Source organism: Trichosurus vulpecula, chromosome 5 (assembly GCF_011100635.1).
Source record: "Trichosurus vulpecula isolate mTriVul1 chromosome 5, mTriVul1.pri, whole genome shotgun sequence".
In the NCBI taxonomy this organism is placed as follows: Eukaryota; Metazoa; Chordata; class Mammalia; order Diprotodontia; family Phalangeridae; genus Trichosurus; species Trichosurus vulpecula.
This window is the reverse complement of record NC_050577.1, coordinates 204,469,612-204,488,697: the sequence shown is the minus strand read 5'-3', so window position 1 is coordinate 204,488,697 and position 19,086 is coordinate 204,469,612. Positions and strand designations below refer to the sequence as shown.

Here is a 19,086-nt window from a genome sequence, read left to right as displayed (position 1 = left end):
GTGATATTGCTGAATCAAAGGATATGTACAGTTTAGTAATTTGGGGGCCAATAGTTCCAAATTGCTTTCCAGAATGGCCAAACCAATTCACGACTCCACCAATAATGCGTGCGTTAATGGCCATGTTTTCCCATAGCCCCTCCAACAATTGTCATTTTCCTTTTTAATCACCTTTGCCAATATGACAGACTTAAAGCAGAACCTCATAGTTGCTTTAATTTGTATTTATCTAATGAATGGTGATTTGGAGCTTTTTTCATATGACTGTGGATAGCCTGGGTATCTTCCTTTGAGAACTGGCTATTTATATTCTTTAACCATTTATCACTTGCGGAACAGATCTTATTGTAATAAACTTGAAACAATTCCTTAGATATCTTGGAAAGGGCACTTTTACCAATGAAATTTCCTGCCAAGATTTTTCCCCCAGTGTTTCCCCTCTAATTTTAACTTCATTGGTTTTGTTTGTGCAAAAAAAATTTCAATTTTATATAACCAAAATTGTTCATTTTTTCTTATGTGCTCCTCTCTTTCTCTTATTGGGTCATGATCTCTTTCCATATTTCTAGATCTGAAAGGTAATTTCTACCTCGTTCCTCTCATTTGTTTATGATGTGACTTAAATACCCAAATCATCCATTTGGAGATAGGTCTACTTCCTTCTGACCTTTCTCCACTTCTGCCATTGAGATTCTTGACCTTTTGTTCCTCCTCTTTCTCTTTTCTCATTGATATAACTAGCATTTCTAGCACTATACAGAATAATGAGTAATAATATACATTCTTGCTTTACCTTATCTAATTTTTATTGGTAAGGCCTCTAGTGTACCTATAATGCTGGTTCCCAATTTTAAACAGCTACTATGTGTCAATGGAAAGATCCATTTATTCCTATGATTTCTATTTTTAAAAAACAGGAATCAGTTTTGCGTCTTGTCAAAAGCTTTTTCAGCATCTACTGATAAAATCGCATGATTTGTTATTCTTGTTATTTAACAAAAAGTGTGTATTATATTGATACTGTTCCTAATATAGAACTAACCCTGTATTCCTGGCAAAAATGCAAACTAATCAGCATACAATCTTTGTGATTTCTTGCTATAGTTTCTTTTGCTAATATTTTATTTTAAATATTTGCATCAATATTCATTAAGGATACTGGGCTATAGTTTTCTATCTCCATTTAACTTTCCTTGGTGTAAGTATCAAGGTCATATTTATGAAGGAATATGGTAGAGCCCCGTCTCTTCCTATTTTTCCAAACAATTTGTATTATGTTGGAATTGTTATTTCAGTGTTTGATAGAATTCACTTGCAATTCTGTCTGGTCCAAGGGATTTTCTTTTGGAGATCGTTTATGACATGTTCATTTCTTTTCCTAGGACTGAGTTATTTAAATTGTCTCTTTCTTTTTCTGTTAACCTGGGAATTTAATATTTTTGTAAATATTCATTCATTTCAGTTAAGTCATTGGCATATAATTGAAGAAAATAGTTTCTAATAATTTCTTTCATTTTTTCATTTGTTTTAAATTCACCTTTTTCATTTTTGATACTAGTGATTTGGTTTACTTCTTTCTTTTTGTAAATCAAATTAGCTAATAGTTTCTCTCTATTGTTATTTGTTACTGTTGTTTTTAAACTACTCCTGGTTTAGTAATTCAAAGGGGTTTTGTTTTCAATTTGTTAATTTCTTCCTCGATTTCAGGATTTTTATTTCAGTATGTAACTGAGATGTTTTAAATTATTGATTCTTTTAGTTGCATGCCCAGTCCATTGATTTGTTCTTTTTCTCTTTTGTTGAAGAAAGTATCTAGAGATATAAATTCCACCCCCCTTAGAACTGCTTTGACTGCATCCCCCAAATTTTGGTATATTGTCTCATTATTGTTATTCTCTTTAATGAAATTATCTAGTGCTTCTATGAAGTTATTTAGTCTGCAAATATATTTTTTATTTCTTTGTTCATTTTTTAAGCATTTGTTGTCTCTTCCTCCTTCCTCCCCATCCCCACCCCCCTGCCAAACAAACTGAACAATTATAAAGAAAAAGAAAACCCCCATATGGTCAAAGGTAGTTAGGTAGCTCAGTGGATAGAGCATTGGGCCTGGAGTCCTGAAGACCTAAGTTCAAATCCAGACTCAGACACTTACTATCTGTATGATCCTGGGAAGTCCCTTAACCTCTGCTTTCCTTGGTTTCTTTAATTATAAGATGGAGAGAATGAGAGCACCTCCCTCCCAGGCTTGGCATGAGCATGGAATGAGGTAGTATTTGTAGAGTGTTTGGCACAGTGCCTGGCATATAGTGAGCATTAACTAAATGCCCGCTTCCTTCCTTTCTTTCATCATCCGTTGCTCCTAGTTCTGCCTTCTGGGTCCAAGCAGAATAAAACAAATCATTCTTTTACAGCAGTCCTTCAGATATTTGGAGACAGCTATCATATCCCCATTAAGTCTACAGGTTTAAGGCAAGCCAGCCCTTAGATGGCACATCTTGAGGTCCTTTATAAATATCTTGGTCCCCCTCCTCTGAACAATCTCTAGCATATCAACATCCTTCTTGACTATTCTGGCTACCTGCACAGCCAGGTCAGAGGACAATGGGATCCTAACCGATTACCTAAGAGTTTGTCCAAACACCAGTTCTTGATCACCGTGTATTGTGTCTTTGTGTGCCTTAGAGACTCGTTGAAGCCGCTGAGGAGGCTGACCTCAACCATGAGTACAATGCTTCCCTGGTGGTAAGTCCCCCTGTTTCCAATGCCATTTCTCTAAGAGGCAGATTGGGGGTGTCCAGAGAGTTGGAGGGACAGGGGCTCCAAACCGCACATGTTACTGTGGCCTCACTATCCACTCTATGTCCAAAGCTTTGCCAAAGGTATGGCTAATGTGACCCTAGGCATCTGCCAAACGTCTGTGCAGTAGGTACAGACATAGGGTGATTTCTAAATATATTTTTCTCAGGGTTTTTGTCTATGAGGTTTTTCCTGAACCCACATTAGCTCAGTTGAAATAATTTTAAAATGGATACCCCTGTGTACTTTGGCTCTAGGTTAAGGAATTAAGTGAGGGATAGAGGGACAAATCCCAGGAATGCCAGTGCTAATTGCTGGGGGAGAAACATGGTCTCATAAAGATCTAAACTTTACCCTGACTGAGGCTATAGCCTTCTTACTAGGAGCACTTTGAGCTGCCTCTGATGAGACTGTCTAGTGGGTAGAGGTAGAGGAATAAGAAGGTAAAAGGACTGGTGTCTATGTCACCAGAGAGACAAGTTTTCATCACGTAAGTGTTTATGGCCATTGTCCTCTCTGAGGCAGAGAGTGCAGGTCATTCCCAAATAAGATAAGGCCTATTTCTTAAAAAGTGAAAAGTTATACTTCTTAAGAACCTTGTAACTTGGGGAGAAACTGGTAGTACTGATGTACTCTTTATCTTTGTCTGTTTATCTCTCCATGGAAATGTGTCTGACTGTCTGTCTCTGGCTATGTCTACATATATTGAGCAAAATCGAGGTCATCTAGGTAATTCAAGTCAAAATCCTTTCCTACTTGCACATCTTCCTTTCTGCGCCACCACCACCCCTCTTCAAATAATTGCATTTGTTACAATCCTGAGTTTTTTCAAATAAATAAAAAATAATATAAATATGACATAAATAAAAATTGGCCATCAATCAACTGGTCTGAATTGTCCACTTCATTTTGTATATGTGGACATAGCCTCGGTTTGTCTGTTCATCTTTTCACCTTTGAATCCTCTGATCTAGGTCATTTCTCTTCCTTTCTCTCTTTCCCACTGTGCATTTCCATCTGTGTCTGGTCCATCTCTGTTTCTCTCACTTCCATACATCTCTAGTTTAACTATTACAACTCAGTCCTCATCAATGAAAAAGACGAGGATGGCAATTATGTGGAACTTGGGGATGAATTTATTCTGGATCTCAATGAACACTTCAACAACCTGTGGGTGAATACATCCATCAGTAACGTGCAGCTGCCCACCAATGTCTACAACAAAGGTAGCCTGAATTAATTAATTAATTAATAATTACCTGAATCAATTAATTAATGCAAAGTTTGCAAATTTTTGTGAAAATTCTCTCTTCCAGTTCTCTTCACCAAAATTCCTTTCATGGACCAAGCTTGGGTGTCTTCTTCATTCTGTTTTTAAGAGATGGGTCCTCCTACTTCTCTTATTAATAATGATAGTCGCCAAAAATTATAGAAATATTATTCTTAAGGAGCCTGAGCTTATCATTTGATATAAATTATGCAGTGAGGTGTAGGAAACTGTAACACATTACTGCCGGTTACAAGAATTTAGCATGTACCAGATACCTGGAAAGACATGTTCAGGTGTCCTTTATGAACTAATAGACAATAAGGTCCTATACTACAAATACGAGCCCCCAAATTTAGTACAACTGGAGCATCATTAGAGACAGAGCTACTGCCTACCCAGACATAACATTGAGCCATAAAAATACCTTAACTCTAAATGCCGTAACAAATACTCATAATTTCTAAACTATGTGGAGTTTAAATCCTTCAAAATATAGAGACCTAGCAGAAAAATAAAAACCTTGCAGAAATTTGACAATATGCGTGTTATCTCTGTCATCCTCTTTGCTACTGGAGTTGTGCTTTCAGCAAGTCTCCAGAAGATGAACTTCTATCAAAATAATCTTATTCAATTACCAAAATAGTCATTTTATCCTCCAGTGCAATGATCCACAGATCATTAAATATAAAAGAGTAATAGCAAGAGAGTGCCTTTTCAACAGACTCTTTCTATCTGAACTCCATCAAAAAGTGGATAAAAAAATTTGACTCTTTTCAATTTCCACCCGTTGCTCTTGGATCTAGAGCCCAAGAGAAACCAAGCTAATTCCTCTTCTCCATGTCAGCCCTTCAGATACTGTAAGATGACTATTATGTCCTCCCCCTCCCTAAAGTCTTCTGTTCTCCGGGTTAAACAGCCCCAGTTCCTATACCTAGTCTGCATTATGCTATTCCCATGCTGCTACCCTCCTCTGGGCCGTCTTCAGCATTCCTTCCTAATCCACGATGCCCAGAAATGAACACAGCCCTCCAGAAGTAATGAAAACAAGTCAGAGTATAGCCTGATAGGGGTCCAGTGTTCTTCCAGGGGCTCTGGGCTAAATGTATTAGAGAAAGTGGTTCTGTGTTCTGTTTCACAGTAGGGATTGTTTCATTTTTTGTTTTCTATCTCTAATACCTAACACAGTGCCTAGAAAATAATAGGCACTGAGTACTTATTGATTGCTCATATGTGCTTAATTAACCTTTGTCCAATCTGACCCCTGAAGTGTATCCTGGGGTCACATTGCTCCCTCTCTATCTTGCCCCTTAGATCCAAATATTTTGAATGGAGTCTACATGTCAGAAGCCTTAAACCCTGTTTTTGTGGAGAATTTCCAAAGAGATCCAACACTGACCTGGCAGTATTTTGGCAGTTCAACTGGATTCTTCAGGCTCTATCCAGGTATGAAAATGGTGAGGCAGGGAGAGGGTGTGGAAATGTGCTTTCTAGAACTATGCTTCCCCAGGGAGATTCTCCTCTGAGGTCCTGGGACCATGAACAGCAAAGACAAATCCCTAGCAGGAACATATTCTTAAAGGCATGCTTAGTGAATAGCTAGAGAAGGCAACATAGAAAGCCTTATGGCTCCAAGAATAAGCCATGACAGACTAACCTCATCTCTCTTTTTGACAATATTACTAGACTGGCAGATCAAGTTAATGCTGCATGGTTTACCTAGATTGTAACAATACACTTACTAAAGTATCTCATACTCTTCTCATGGAAAAATATGATAGATGATAAAATAATGGTGAGGGTTCAGAACTGAATGAAAGGCAAGACTTAGAAGAACAGTCATTAAAATAGTTCAGTGGCAGCCTGGAAGAAGGTCTCCTATGGGGCTCCCCAGGGATCTGTGCTTGCACCTGTAATGTTTTACATTTCTATCATTGTCTTGGAAAATGCATAGATGGGATATTTATCATATTTTTAAAAGCTACAGAGCTAGGAGGGAAAGATATTACATTGGATGATAGAGTCAAGATTCAAAAAGATCTTGACAGGATAGAATGTTGGGACAAATTTTAACAAGATGAAATTTGGTCGAAATAAATGCAAAGTCTTACAAGTGGGTTCAAAAAATCAATTTCAAAATGATAAAATAGAAGAGGCATGGCTAAGTAAAAGTTCATCTGAAAAAGATAGAGGGGTACTAAAGGACTGCAAGCTCACTATGGATCAACAGATTGAAATAGCAGCCAAAAAAGTTAATTTGATCTCAGGTTAGAGCAGTGATAGTCCCAAAGTGCCCAGACCACATATGGAGTATTGTGATCGGCTTTGAATATCACATTTTAAGAAGGAAGGCAACCAAAATGGTAAAGAATGTTGAGCTTGTGTCATACAAAGGAACTAGGGATGTTTAGCTTAGAAAATAGAAGACTTGGGGGACGTGATAGTTGTTTTCAAGTACTGGAAGAGGTATCATGTGAAAGAAAAATTAGACTTGTTTTATTTTGCCCCAAAAGGAAGGAATGGGAGCAAATGGTGAAAATAAGCAAATTTAGACTTGATGTAAAGAAACATTTTCTAACAATGAGAGCTGTTTGCTGGTGTAATGAACTGCTTCTAGAGGTGGTGGGTTCCCCCTCATTGAAGTTCTTCGTGCAGAGACTGGATGGCCACTTATCAGATATATCATAGTATAAATTCCTTTTATGTATGAGTTCTACTAGATAGCCATTAAGATCCCTTCCAACTTTTAAATCCTGTGATTATGTGAGTCTGTCTTAAGCTCATATTTGGAGTCTGCCTACAAGTTTGGTAGAAATAAGGGCCCTGGCTCCCAAATTGTGGGGGTCTGCCTTTTCTCTACTAATCATGTGGTGAGCCATGCAGGATTCTGTGTCTGTGGTTGGGAGAGCAAGAAGTCAGCAGTGAAGGAAGAAGTCTTCATTTTCTCTTCCTCATTGTCGCTCTCTACTGGTCTACCACTTGTGGACCATTGCCATTCAAAGGCTCTGTCTTTATATGAGTTTGATGATTGTTAAATAAAGGAGATCATGTATGAATGTCATTACATAAGCTATGGTTGTAAGTCTGCTTCCTTGAGCAGATGAAACAGTCCCAATTCCCTTCTCTCCAGGCATAAAGTGGACCCCTGATGAAAGTGGAGTCATTACCTTCGATTGCCGGAACCGAGGATGGTAAGAGCCTGTTTCCTGAGAGAGGTGTCTATCCCCCTTCTAGTTTCCCTAATTGTCTTGGGGCTTTAACTTCCTCCTTGGTCAGCCAGTCGACAAGCAACTACGGTCAACTGTGCTCTGGAGACTCAAAGACAAAAGCAACACTCATGGTCCCTGCTCTTAAAGAGCTTGTATTCTAATGGTGTCTGAGCTGGGAAAGAAGAGAGGGAGGCAGAGTTCCTGTCCAGCTGCCTCCTTTCATCAATGAGATTCTTCTTGCTGTAGCCTCTCCTCACTCGGACAGTTTGGTCTCAATCCAAAACCTCCACTTACACTGTCTATTTTGGAATCTTCCCCAGCCAAACCCTGAGGCATCCCAGTGCATGGCTCACTTCTTCCCCCTTTTTTGTGCCTTGTGGTGAGGCTATCAGATTCAGGCTCAGAGGAACAGACAGGATTCTTAGGACAGGACTCTTGGGACATGATTTTACTCTTAAGAGTAGAATTACAAGAATCTACAAGAGTAGAATTAACAATTTTTATTCTAAAAATTTCCGCTCACCATACTATATATCTATATCTGTATCTATCTATCTATCTATCTATCTATCTATCTATCAGCCCCAATGGGATTCTAACCAGTCTGAACAAGACAGAACCAGGACTGTCTCTTGGGTTTGCCCTTTCTACTATTCTCTAGACCAGTTGGCTTAGCACATTCCCACATTCTCAATGACTCTAAGCTAGAATGTCCATGCTGGTGGTTCTGGAGCAGGACTTCTGGTACAGCTGCTCAGCATCTGGCCCAGATGTGCTGTGGACCAGGACAGTATCTGAGCAAGGACAATTCACAGCCTTTTCTCAGCTGATTCATATAGCTCTGGTTTCTCCATCTGTGTCCTTTCCTCCATCCTCTCTCCCTCTTCCTCCTTTTGCCTTCTTTCCAAAGGTACATCCAAGCTGCTACTTCTCCCAAGGATATTGTGATTCTGGTGGATGTGAGTGGTAGTATGAAGGGACTGCAGATAGCCATCGCCAAGCATACAGTCTCTACTATATTGGATACCCTGGGGGAGAATGACTTTGTCAATATCATTGCGGTGAATATATCCTCTTATTCTAGAACAACCCTTACCCTATGACTCTAGGACTGTCCCGTCCTGCCTACTCTAGAACATCTAGACCATGTATGAACCCATTTATTCTAGCATGTTTCCTGACACCCTCTAAATAGACCCTAGCTCACTCCCAGTTCCCCTGTGCTCTAGAGTGATGCCCTATGTTCCTGATTTAGAATGATTCTTGACTCCCACCCTTAAAACAATTTCTACCCCTACCTCTATTTCTGTTACTATTTATCTGGTCTCACCACCCTGGATAAGGAGCATATAGGAGGCAAAAACTCAAAGATGTCTGTATTCTAGAGCTTCCCAGTGATCTCATGACTGAGGATCTTCATTCACAGAGAGAAAAAAGCAAATGAAGGGAGAAGTTACAGACCAGTTATGATAAGTTGTGCAAAGGAATGAGGGAGATGGACTGGGACCTAAGTGAGGCTTGCACGTAGGTGGCCATCCCTTTAACAGGGGTCACTGGAAGGCCTTACCACACCAGCTAGCCACTATGTCTGAAAGCACCAAGATTCTATCCTTTGGGAAAAAGCAGTCTCCAAAAGGCTTCTGATGAAACACAAATATATTGCATAGGAGGGACAAGATGCTAACTCATTGATACCATTGTTCATCCTTATATCAGCAAGAGGAAACAAAGGATAAATAGTGGGAGTGAGAGCGAGAGTGAGAGCGGGAGTAGAAATATCGGAGGGGGAGGTTCTGTGGGAGAAGTCAGTCCCAGGTAGGACACACTATGAAGCTCAGGAGCATCATGTCCCACCTCCTTCAAAGGGCAAAAGTGAAGGCAGCTAGGTGGCACAATGGATAGAACACTGGCCATGGAGTCAGGAGGACCTGAGTTCAAATCCAGCCTCGGATGTTTACTAGCTGTGTGACTCTGGGCAAGTCACAAGTCACTTAACCCTGATGGCCTTTAAAAAAAAAGAGGGGTAATAGGGAAGAAAGCACTCTTTAAATTGACTCACTAAATACCCTGTGTTTCTGTAATAGTAACAATAGGTATTATTAGGGTTAGTTGGATACTAATAATAGTTGTTATCAGTATCATGGAAACATTGGGTATTTAGTGAGGGAAGAGAGTGCCAGAATCAGATCTTACTGACTTCAAAATCAGCTCTATATTAGCATGAATGATTGAAAGGATAGAACATGGCTAGATCATCCAATTCTATCATATTCTCCTCCTGTGAGTCTTAAATCCTAAACTCTCATGCCCACATTGTATTCCTACTTCCGTGAATGCAGTAGTAATGGAAGGGATATACTCAGCAGGTTTCTGCCATTCCCTAGCAATAAATGAACATATTCCTCCTATTACAGAGATTCAACTGGTCTCCCCTCAACCCCATACCTAGCCTTTTTCTGCTTGGAAGAGCAGCGCATGAGGAAAGTATGCATTCTTCATATTATCCTTGCCGATGCCAGTCAAAATCAATGCTGTCCCATTGTACTATACCTGGATATCATCCCTTTTCTAATTTAGACCAAAAGTAAATTAAAAATACCAAAGTAACTCCAAGAACTTAAATTTTTATTGCATAAGAAGAGGTTAATTCACATTCTTTTCCCTAGTTGATAAACAAAAGATATTCTCCAAGCCTGTAATGAGAAAAGGGACAGATTGAGGACTAGGGAGATAGGAAGGGGATGAGAAGCCATCTCCCCTACTATACCAGGGCCACTTTAGCCAACTGAAGCAGCATCTCCAGCCTTTGAGGAATCACAAATAAGAGTGCTAAGGGGGACACGTCTGAAGGTTCCATCCTCAAGACTAGGCAGAAGCAGAAATAGGGAGGTCACATGCCGCTGACTACACCTTAGCTCACATAGTTATAACTGGAATATTGCACATAAAATGCTTTGAGCTTATGGTGGAAAGAGCTCTAGATTCGAAGTCGGAGGACTGGAGTTTGTATCCCAACCCAACTACTTATTATTGGTGTGATTTTAGGCGAGTTTCTAACCTCAGTTTCCACATCTGAAAAAATGTTAGACTAGATCAGAGGCATCAGACATGAGGGCAAGATAGAAGCGGAACCAGATTAAAATATAATTGGGTTATATTTAGATAAGTAAGATAAGATAGGTAAAATGCAATAGAACATAGATAATGTAAATATATGGTTTTCTCCATAAATATGTGACTCAGGGATTCCTATGTATAGTTTAGTGGCCCCATTTCTATTTGAGTTTAATACCACTGGACTGGATGACCCTAAGGTCTCTTCTAGCTCTTAATGATGCTAAGTGATTGTTAATTGAAGAGCACTTTACCATTAATGTTAAATGCTACTCAAGCAATTTGCTTGTAATTTCAAGTAATTTCCTTTCAGTCCAGCTATGTAATTTCATTAGTGTAGAGAATTTTCTCTATCATTGTAGATTAACAAGTCATCTGCAATTTATAGTCTTAGAGAGTTTTCAGGAACATTGAGAGGTTAAATAATTTGCCCAATGTCATAAAGTAACCAAGGATTTGAATTTAGGTTTTTCTGATTAGTTAGGCCAACCATCTATTTACTATATCATGCCCTGTCTCTATAGTCATTGCAATGAAGATGGAGTGAATTTACTCAGCAGGATTTACTTTTCTCAGTTCTTTCAAGGTGGGTCAACATCCATATCTGGGAAAATGTCCGTGATGTCAGAGGGGTAAGATAGAATGTTCAGGGCTCACCTTGCCACCCTAGCCAAGTTTGACCAGCATAGTTTACTCCTCCTGGCCGTGGCACAAGAGTCCACAGGGTACTTGGGTGAGTCTGACCTTGCAGGCCGCCTGCCTAAGCTTCATTGGAGATGACTATCTAAACTGACCATTTCATTCTCTCCCTCTTCCCTACAATTTTCCCTCCTATGGCTACAGTACAATGATTATGTTCATTATGTGGAACCTTGTTTTGAAGGGATTCTTGTCCAGGCTGATAGAGACAATCGAGAGGTGAGTGATGTGGGCAAAGTTGTTGGCCATCATAAACTAGAACCAGAACCCAAAATCTAAACCCATAACCAAACCCAAAATCCATGAATTTGGGAAACAACAAATGTTCGAGTTTGCCATCCAGGAAGCCCCACCCCACACAGTCAGAGACTTTGCAAAGGAACAAAAGAACAAAAGGAACAAAAGGCTTATATAGGTTTCAATTTAGGGAGGAGGTGAATTGAGTATAGGGGGCTTTCAGATCGCACAAGGCTGTTTCTGGGGAAGGGATGACAGGGTAGGAATAGGGGAGGTGGTATCCTTTGATTGGATAAGGCCTGTTGCTGGGCTCTTCTTCAGGTTAGCTATTTCTTGTAACTCCACCCTACTAGATGGGACTATCTTTGCTGTTTGAGCAGCAAGGACTGTGGCAGAGAGGGTAGGGGTTGCGATACAAACAGGATCAGGGGCAAGGTAGTAGAACTTCTGACAAACTGGAGTCGTTTTAGCTTCCTCGGTTACTCACGGCATCCACACCAAATGGTTTCTCCTAGGTGCTGGATTGGTGGAGAATCTGCTTCTCTCTTGAACTTGCATTGATTCTCATATGATAATGATTCTACATAAATATATGCAGCACTGCTCTTTGGCAAACTAACTGCCCGCTTACCCAGAGCAAATAACAAATGCTTCTTCAGAGAAGAAAAGAAGACTAATTTTACTTGGTCAGTTCTTAATTAGAATAATTAGTCAATTTATAAGAATACTAGTTGACCTACTGGATTGTACACTCTGTGAAGGCAGGCATGGAGTCTTGTTTAATCTTACATCTCCCTCAGCTGTATTCCCCAAGTGGTGAAATGGGAGCATGAGCCCTACCTAGCAGGGCCTCCAAGCTTCTGGAAAGGCTCTGAGTATGGATGGGCACAGCAACAGATTCTGTTGTTCCAGGACCTCATACCCTGCATGATGAATTTTTTGGTCTCAACAGCTCATGAAGACCATCTTCAAGGCTAAGTGGGTCTGTGCACTCTGTGTATGAGAGGGTGAGTGGGGAGAGAAAGCACCCACACACCCCATGAAATTATAGATATTTTGAGGGTCTGTTCATGGAGGGTAGAGGTGAAGAAAGCATCCACACCCACTATGAAATGAGACATGTTTTGAAATGTCCAGTGGAATATTCTGCATATAGTAAGTACCTATTCAATATTTGTGAAAGACCTCAGTGAACTCAGGGGCTGATTATCCAGTTTGTGGATTATCTAGGTAGCCCTTATCCCCAACCCCCACCTCAACCCATCCTTTTCTCTCTTACTCTGGGTCTTTGGACCATTTCAGCTCTATTCAGTGGGGTGGGGGCGGGGGGTGACAAGGGCAGGGGGAGGTTCAAAAAAACAAACACTTAACTAGAACACAAAGAGAAGTATATTCTAGTTAGTCCCATTTCTGCCACCCTAACCTTGGCCAAATCCATGGCTTTCAGGCCCCTCATTTATAAAATGAAGAGTTTGGACTAGATGGTAATTTATGGTCTCTTCCAGCTCTCAAGATCCTATGAATCTCTAAATAAGGGCACCTAGGAGTAAAAGAGAGGAGGAGAAATTATAATCAATTAATTTGGGCCCTTGAGAGAAGCTCTTTAGAATGTTAGTTGAAGGTGGAGAGATGAATTATTGGTATTCTTCTTGGAAGAAGGGTGGGAGGGACTGTAGATGCTGAATGTTGCATACTCTGTCGGACATAGTCTCTGTGTCATTTTTACTTATTTGTCCTTTGTGGCAAGAGAAGGTTATGGTGGTGAGAGAAATGAAAATGTCTGTGGTAAAAAAAAAATGCATAAACCAAACTTTTCAAAAAAGAAATTAAGTAAAGTGCAATTTTGAAGGTCATAAATCCTATTATCGGTGACCATATAGGATTTAAACTTAACTTTGTTTTGCTACTTCTTGGAGGCAAAATGAACTAGTAAAAATGTATATGTGTATGTGTATGTGTATATATATATATGTACGTATGCTTGTATGTATATGTATGGGTATATGTGTATATAAGCACATACCCTTATATCTATATGTTTATTTGTATGCATATACATGTATATAAACATATGTGTGTATACATATGTATGCATATATATGTTATATGTGTATATATTTATATATCTATGTTGTCCCAAAAGTATTAGTGCCATTTTAAGTTTTAAAAACTTTTTGAGACACTTGGTATATGGGACTTTGGGTTGATTCCCAACTGCAAGCTTGCACACATGTTTGGTAGTGAAAACAGTTGACTAGAAGACAAAATATTTGAACTTTACTCCTCTTTGTACCTTTGTTTCCCACTTGGACCCATTATTGAACCCTTTGGTATCTCAGGGGATTCCCCCAATAATAGGCGATAATTACAGAACGTGCTCTTGAGGTGTCATGACCATCATGGACATGAAAAGACTTAAAGGCTGAGTACATGCTGGCTCTGGCTGCTCATTTCAGAGAGAAGCATTTGTAATGAGCCATTCATCCCCTCACTCCTCATCCTTAAAAGCAGTGGTATGTACTTGGGAAACAGCTATCTGAGTGAAGTTAACTGGTCATTGATGAACCAGTTTGGCCTAACCAATCACCCAAGCTAACAACAGGTAGTTGCATCCTCCCACCCTAGTCCCATGCTGGGTCTATATGATTTAACTTTGTGTGGTTTTTCCATCTCTCTCTTCGTTTGCCAGCATTTCAAGCAGCTTGTAGAAGAGTTGATGGTCAAGGGTGTGGGGATTGTGAGCAAGGCCCTGAGTGAAGCCTTCGAGATCCTGAATCAGGTTAAGGCACTACGTAGTATGTATGTGGAGTAGGGGTGAGGGTCATGAAGGAGGGTCCAGGGAGAAGAACAAAGGGAACATAGTATTGTTGGGTTTTCCATTTCCTTATCTTACCCTTGCCCTTACAGTTCCGAGAGAATGGACAAGGAGGCCTTTGTAACCAAGCCATCATGCTGATCACTGATGGGGCAGTGGAGGACTACGAGACTATATTTGAGAAGTATAACTGGCCTGATCGAAAGGTTAATTTCTGAATGGGGAAGGGCTAGGGGGATAATTGTCACCACTGATCTAGAGGGTGCTAGTGCAGAAGATGGAGCAGGAAGAGATTCGTGGTAAAAGTCTGCTGCTAACTCACTCTGCCTCACTACCCTCAGCCTCTTTTTTAATCAGATGAAAGATCACAAGCCTTTACAATGGCTTGGTTTTCTACCTTCCATATTGGGGGGATGGGGGAGGGGGACAGGAGGAGAAAACAGGAGAGAAGCATTGAAGGTTTAGAAATTATAAAGCACTTAGTATCTAAATGTCAACCAATTAAGTAAGTAGCAATAATAATAAAGCCAGAAATTATCTCTTGGTTGATTGATTGCATGGGTTTTCTGAATTAATCTGGGTCTTTTTTCTTTCTTTCTTGATCAGGTTCGAGTTTTTACTTACCTCATTGGGAGAGAGGTCACTTTTGCTGACAGGATGAAGTGGATTGCATGCAATAACAAAGGTATGTAGCCTGTTACTGGAGCTTCCCCAAGTCAACATATGCAACAAAGGGAGATTAGTTTTGACCAGAGACCAGACATGGCACCTGCCATGATAGCTTACTAGGCAGAATCGCTAAGAACAGACTTTCCATCACAAGGTGGCTGGGGATGGATGGAGTTTGGCAGGGGTTATTGTCTCTCTTCTGGAGGAGTCCCCCAAATTGACTTCTATATTACTGTCTACCACCTTCCTACCTGTCTAATTTGAAATATCTTCTGGCCATCAATGTCCTCACCCACCAGATGTTCTCCAGCCATTCTGGCATGCTGCAAAGGAAAGCAGCATGATACAGTGGAAAAAACATTCAAAATACCTGACGAGTAATATGACCTTGAGCAAGTCCTTTGGAATCCTAGATCTATAGGTAAAAGGGACATCTAGTCCATCTAGGGTCCATCTAGTCCAACTCTTTTATTTTTCAGGAAAATGAGGAAACTGAGACCTAGGGAAGTTAAGTCTTCACCAAAGTTATTCAGATCAGGAACATCAAAGGAAGGGTCTTGGCCCAGGTCCTCTGATTCCAGAACTAGTGCTCTTTCCATTTTACCAATAAAACTATCACCTTTTTACAGAAACCAAGACACAATGAGGTTAAAGGATTTGTCCAACATCACACAGTCAGCAAATCTTAGAGCCAGAAGGAAACTTAGCAATCACCTGGTCCAATCCCTTCATTTTATAGATATAAACATTATGAAGGGATTGGGCTTAATGATCTCTAAAGTCTCAACTCTGTGGTCATTTTGTTATCATTGTAGTTGAGTCATTCCAGTCCTGTCCTGACTGACTCTTCATGACCCTACCTGGAGGTTTCTTGAGAGATGCAGGTGTGGTTTACCATTTCCTTCTTTGGCTCATTTTACAGATGAGGAAACTGAGGCAAACAGGGATATTCCCTGGGTTACACAGCTAGTGAGTGTCTGAGGCCAGATTTGAACTCAGGAAGATGAGTCTTACTGACTCCAGGCCTGGCACTCTATTCACTGCCCCACTTAGCTGCCCCAGTAGATGCCTAATAAATGTTTATTGCTTGATTGTTTAATGAAATTTATTCTACTTCCTCTGATTCAGAACTCAATAGAATAGGCAACCAGTCACCAGTCTATTTATAATTACCTTTCATATACAAACTTTGCCTTTGCCATCTTTGGAGCAAGGGCCCTAAGCTGGAGAATCTAATTGTCCTTCAACTCCTTCTCCCACTCCATCTTATGCCCAGACTAATCCCCAACCAAATGCGTGAAAAGATAATATGCAGGGAGAGAGGGAGGCTGAAGGGTGATTCAAGTACTCCTTTCTTCTGCATAGGCTACTACACACAGATCTCTACCCTGGCAGATGTCCAAGAAAATGTGATGGAGTACCTGCATGTGCTCAGCCGCCCCATGGTCATTAATCATGACCATGACATCATCTGGACCGAAGCATACATGGACAGCAAGGTAATGGCACTTGGAGGACAGAGACTCTGGGTTCAGAACCCAGTTAAAAAGAGTTGGGAAGAACCTAGGCTCATGATCACCCCTCTCCTTAATCAGTGAACCTTAACTAGCCACAAAGACTAAATTCCCAAGACAGAAAGTGGGTAAGCAGGGTTTGCCCTGGACAGAGTTTTGAAGTTGGTTGTGATTGCTCTCCAATTTCTCCTATCAGTGCCCCTCTTCTGCCCCCTGATATCTCTTCCCACACCAAGGTTCTGGGTACCCCAGTGCTACTCTCTAGCTGCTTGGAGATTATAACCCTAGCACATCATTCAAGCTAATCCTTTCTGGACTATGCCTTGCTCTGAAATTTTTCTCTTCCCCACATTAAAATTCATATTCCCCTCGTAATTCTCTCATATTAGATAAATTTATTGACACTAAAGTGTTAGTGGCAGATGTGAATTTAAGGACTACTCTTTCAAGGTGTATTTAAAAAAAGGTTTCTCCCTCTCCCCATAGAAGATTTTTAAAAATTCATTTTTATGGCTGAAATTCCAGGTAGGATTGTGAAGGAAAAATTTTGAGAATGGGAGGAAGTACCTTCTCGGCTCCCTCTAAATCGTTCCTAATACACCAGGCAGCCCCCTCCTGGGAGAAAGAAGCTAACTTAACATGCTGTGTTGGCATGGTTATCAAAAGGCAGAGTGGTGCCCAGGATTTCTTAGGATAAGAGGAGATCACAAGGCTTCCATCCAGTCTTGTTTATGACTTACTACATGTAAGTTCCTTGCCAGTAGATTGTATTTATACTTGTATTCCTAGCACAGTACCTGGCACATAGAGGGTATTTAATAAATACTTGATTGATTGATTGGTTTACCAAAAGCAAAGTTATTCTTGCCTCTGCTGCAGTCTTTCTTGCCTCGTATTTGTTAGTTGGGAATAATGAAGTTGTTTGATCTGATTAATCTACCTGAAAGAAACTCATCCTAAAGGATAGGGTCTTAAAGATGTTTTCCTAATGTTGTTCACTTGCTGCTCCCATGATGCACTCTTACTTAGGATGGGGAAACCTTTACCTTATCCGGACCAATTTCTCCTTAAATTGTTCGTGTTCCTTTGATGTTTAATGCAAGGTCTCACTCAATAGTAGATGTTTCATAAATGTTTATTGACTGAATGAATACATCTTCATTGTGCCTCAGTCTCCCTCTGTCACCATATTTCATGCTTTCCATTCTCACATTATTTACTCCTCCCTTCATCCATGCTGTACCTAAGCTGCCACAGTCTGAGGAGGTAACAGCCTCTCTAGTGCACTAAGTGTGGTTTTTCCTTTCCGTGTGAACGTCTGTCTGTCTGTCTGCATGAAGGGGGAGCTATCGAGGAGATCGTTGTCCCTAGGCTCATGAACAATGGTATCAGAGAAGGACTATGATGGGTAGAGTATGGAAGCTGGAACTATAGAGCCAGTGGCCAGCCCCTAAGAGTAAGTTCTTAACAGACATTTGGAAAGATCAGGGCCTATGGCAGAGAGGGAAGCCACGTTGCCTTATAACTTGGAGACATGGTGCCAGGCTTTTTCTGCCTAAGCTTTTCTTTGGCATTTCACAGATCTCTTATCAGTGTTTCTCCTTTTTCCTTCTATTCCATAGCTGATGTACCCTCATCTTTATCTTAAAAATCTGATCCTTTAACTTACTAAAATTTCAAAAAAGCTATAAGAAATCCAATACTCCCTAAAAACTCTACTCTCACCTTTCTTTCCCTTGGTTGTGCCTTCCCTTCCTGGGGCTGCTTGGTGAAATTTGGAACTTTGGAAGTGTCCTGAGCTAATATAACCCTAGGCATGTGAGGCATGCATGTACCCATAGTCAGCCTTAACCCTCCTTGGCAGAAGTCTACAGACAACGGGGAAGGGAGTTGGTTAGAATTTTGCATCAGGTACAGAGTGCCAGTGAACATGGATTCTTGTACCTAATCCCTTTAGAGAGGGACAGACAAGAGGAACGGTAGGGTTGGTGCTGTCTGGAGAAATGTTTTAATAGCTGAACAAGGAAAGAAGTATTTCCTTTTCATAGATTCATAGTCCAGTCCCTTGCCATTAGGCTAGGCCATATGAAATACACTTGTGCCACCAATTAAATACAAAGGTAAGCATATAAAACATTAATTTACAAAACAGACAAATTAGTGGGACACTTCACAAAGTATTTTTTTACCTTCCAAAAGAACTCACTGCAGCTTCCTTAAAGAGCCAACTCTACTAGTGAATTCAGAATGTGATTCATTTTGCAAAAGGTCTACCAATATAACTTTCTAGGAACATTTCTATTGCCCAAAAAAAGTGTGAATTCCTTTCTCTGGGTAGTGGTAGGGACCTCAGTAAAGTATTGGTATGGCAGGTGAGATGGAAAGTCAGGCATTTCATGATAGGGTCTAGTTTGTTGAGGAAGATCTCAGATCTTGGGAAGAGATTGTATGTATGTACATATGTCTCATGACTGAGTGATCAGTGGAACACTTGACTGTCTAGTGGCATGTATTTGTGGTGCTGTGGCTTAACACATAAATAGGTGACTTTAAAAAGTCAAGTGTGGGTGCTGTTTATCCTTTGATCGTGTCTGTGCTGTGGTTTGTACCTGCAGAATGTCCATGTGTTTGATCTACACTTAAATGTGGAATTCCCCTTGGTGTTCACATGGCAGTACATCTTTGTTATTTTCTGGATATACATGATATGTCTGTATTCCACAATCACAAGAATCACTTGTCCGTTGCCGGTACATCAGAAGGCTT

At 40.4% G+C, this 19,086-nt stretch overlaps 1 protein-coding gene across 1 annotated transcript in view; it reads left to right on the top strand.

Moving 5' to 3' along the window:
* The window catches only part of CACNA2D4 (calcium voltage-gated channel auxiliary subunit alpha2delta 4), a 159,910-nt gene that overhangs the window by 10,402 nt on the left and 130,422 nt on the right, over positions 1-19,086 (top strand). The window contains exons 4-13 of the mRNA XM_036760693.1: positions 2,683-2,742; positions 3,860-4,022; positions 5,378-5,509; positions 7,194-7,254; positions 8,183-8,333; positions 11,230-11,304; positions 14,012-14,101; positions 14,230-14,343; positions 14,744-14,822; positions 16,172-16,305. Of these exons, the coding sequence (XP_036616588.1) occupies positions 2,683-2,742; positions 3,860-4,022; positions 5,378-5,509; positions 7,194-7,254; positions 8,183-8,333; positions 11,230-11,304; positions 14,012-14,101; positions 14,230-14,343; positions 14,744-14,822; positions 16,172-16,305 (1,059 nt within the window). The remainder of the gene's footprint in view (positions 1-2,682; positions 2,743-3,859; positions 4,023-5,377; positions 5,510-7,193; positions 7,255-8,182; positions 8,334-11,229; positions 11,305-14,011; positions 14,102-14,229; positions 14,344-14,743; positions 14,823-16,171; positions 16,306-19,086) is intronic.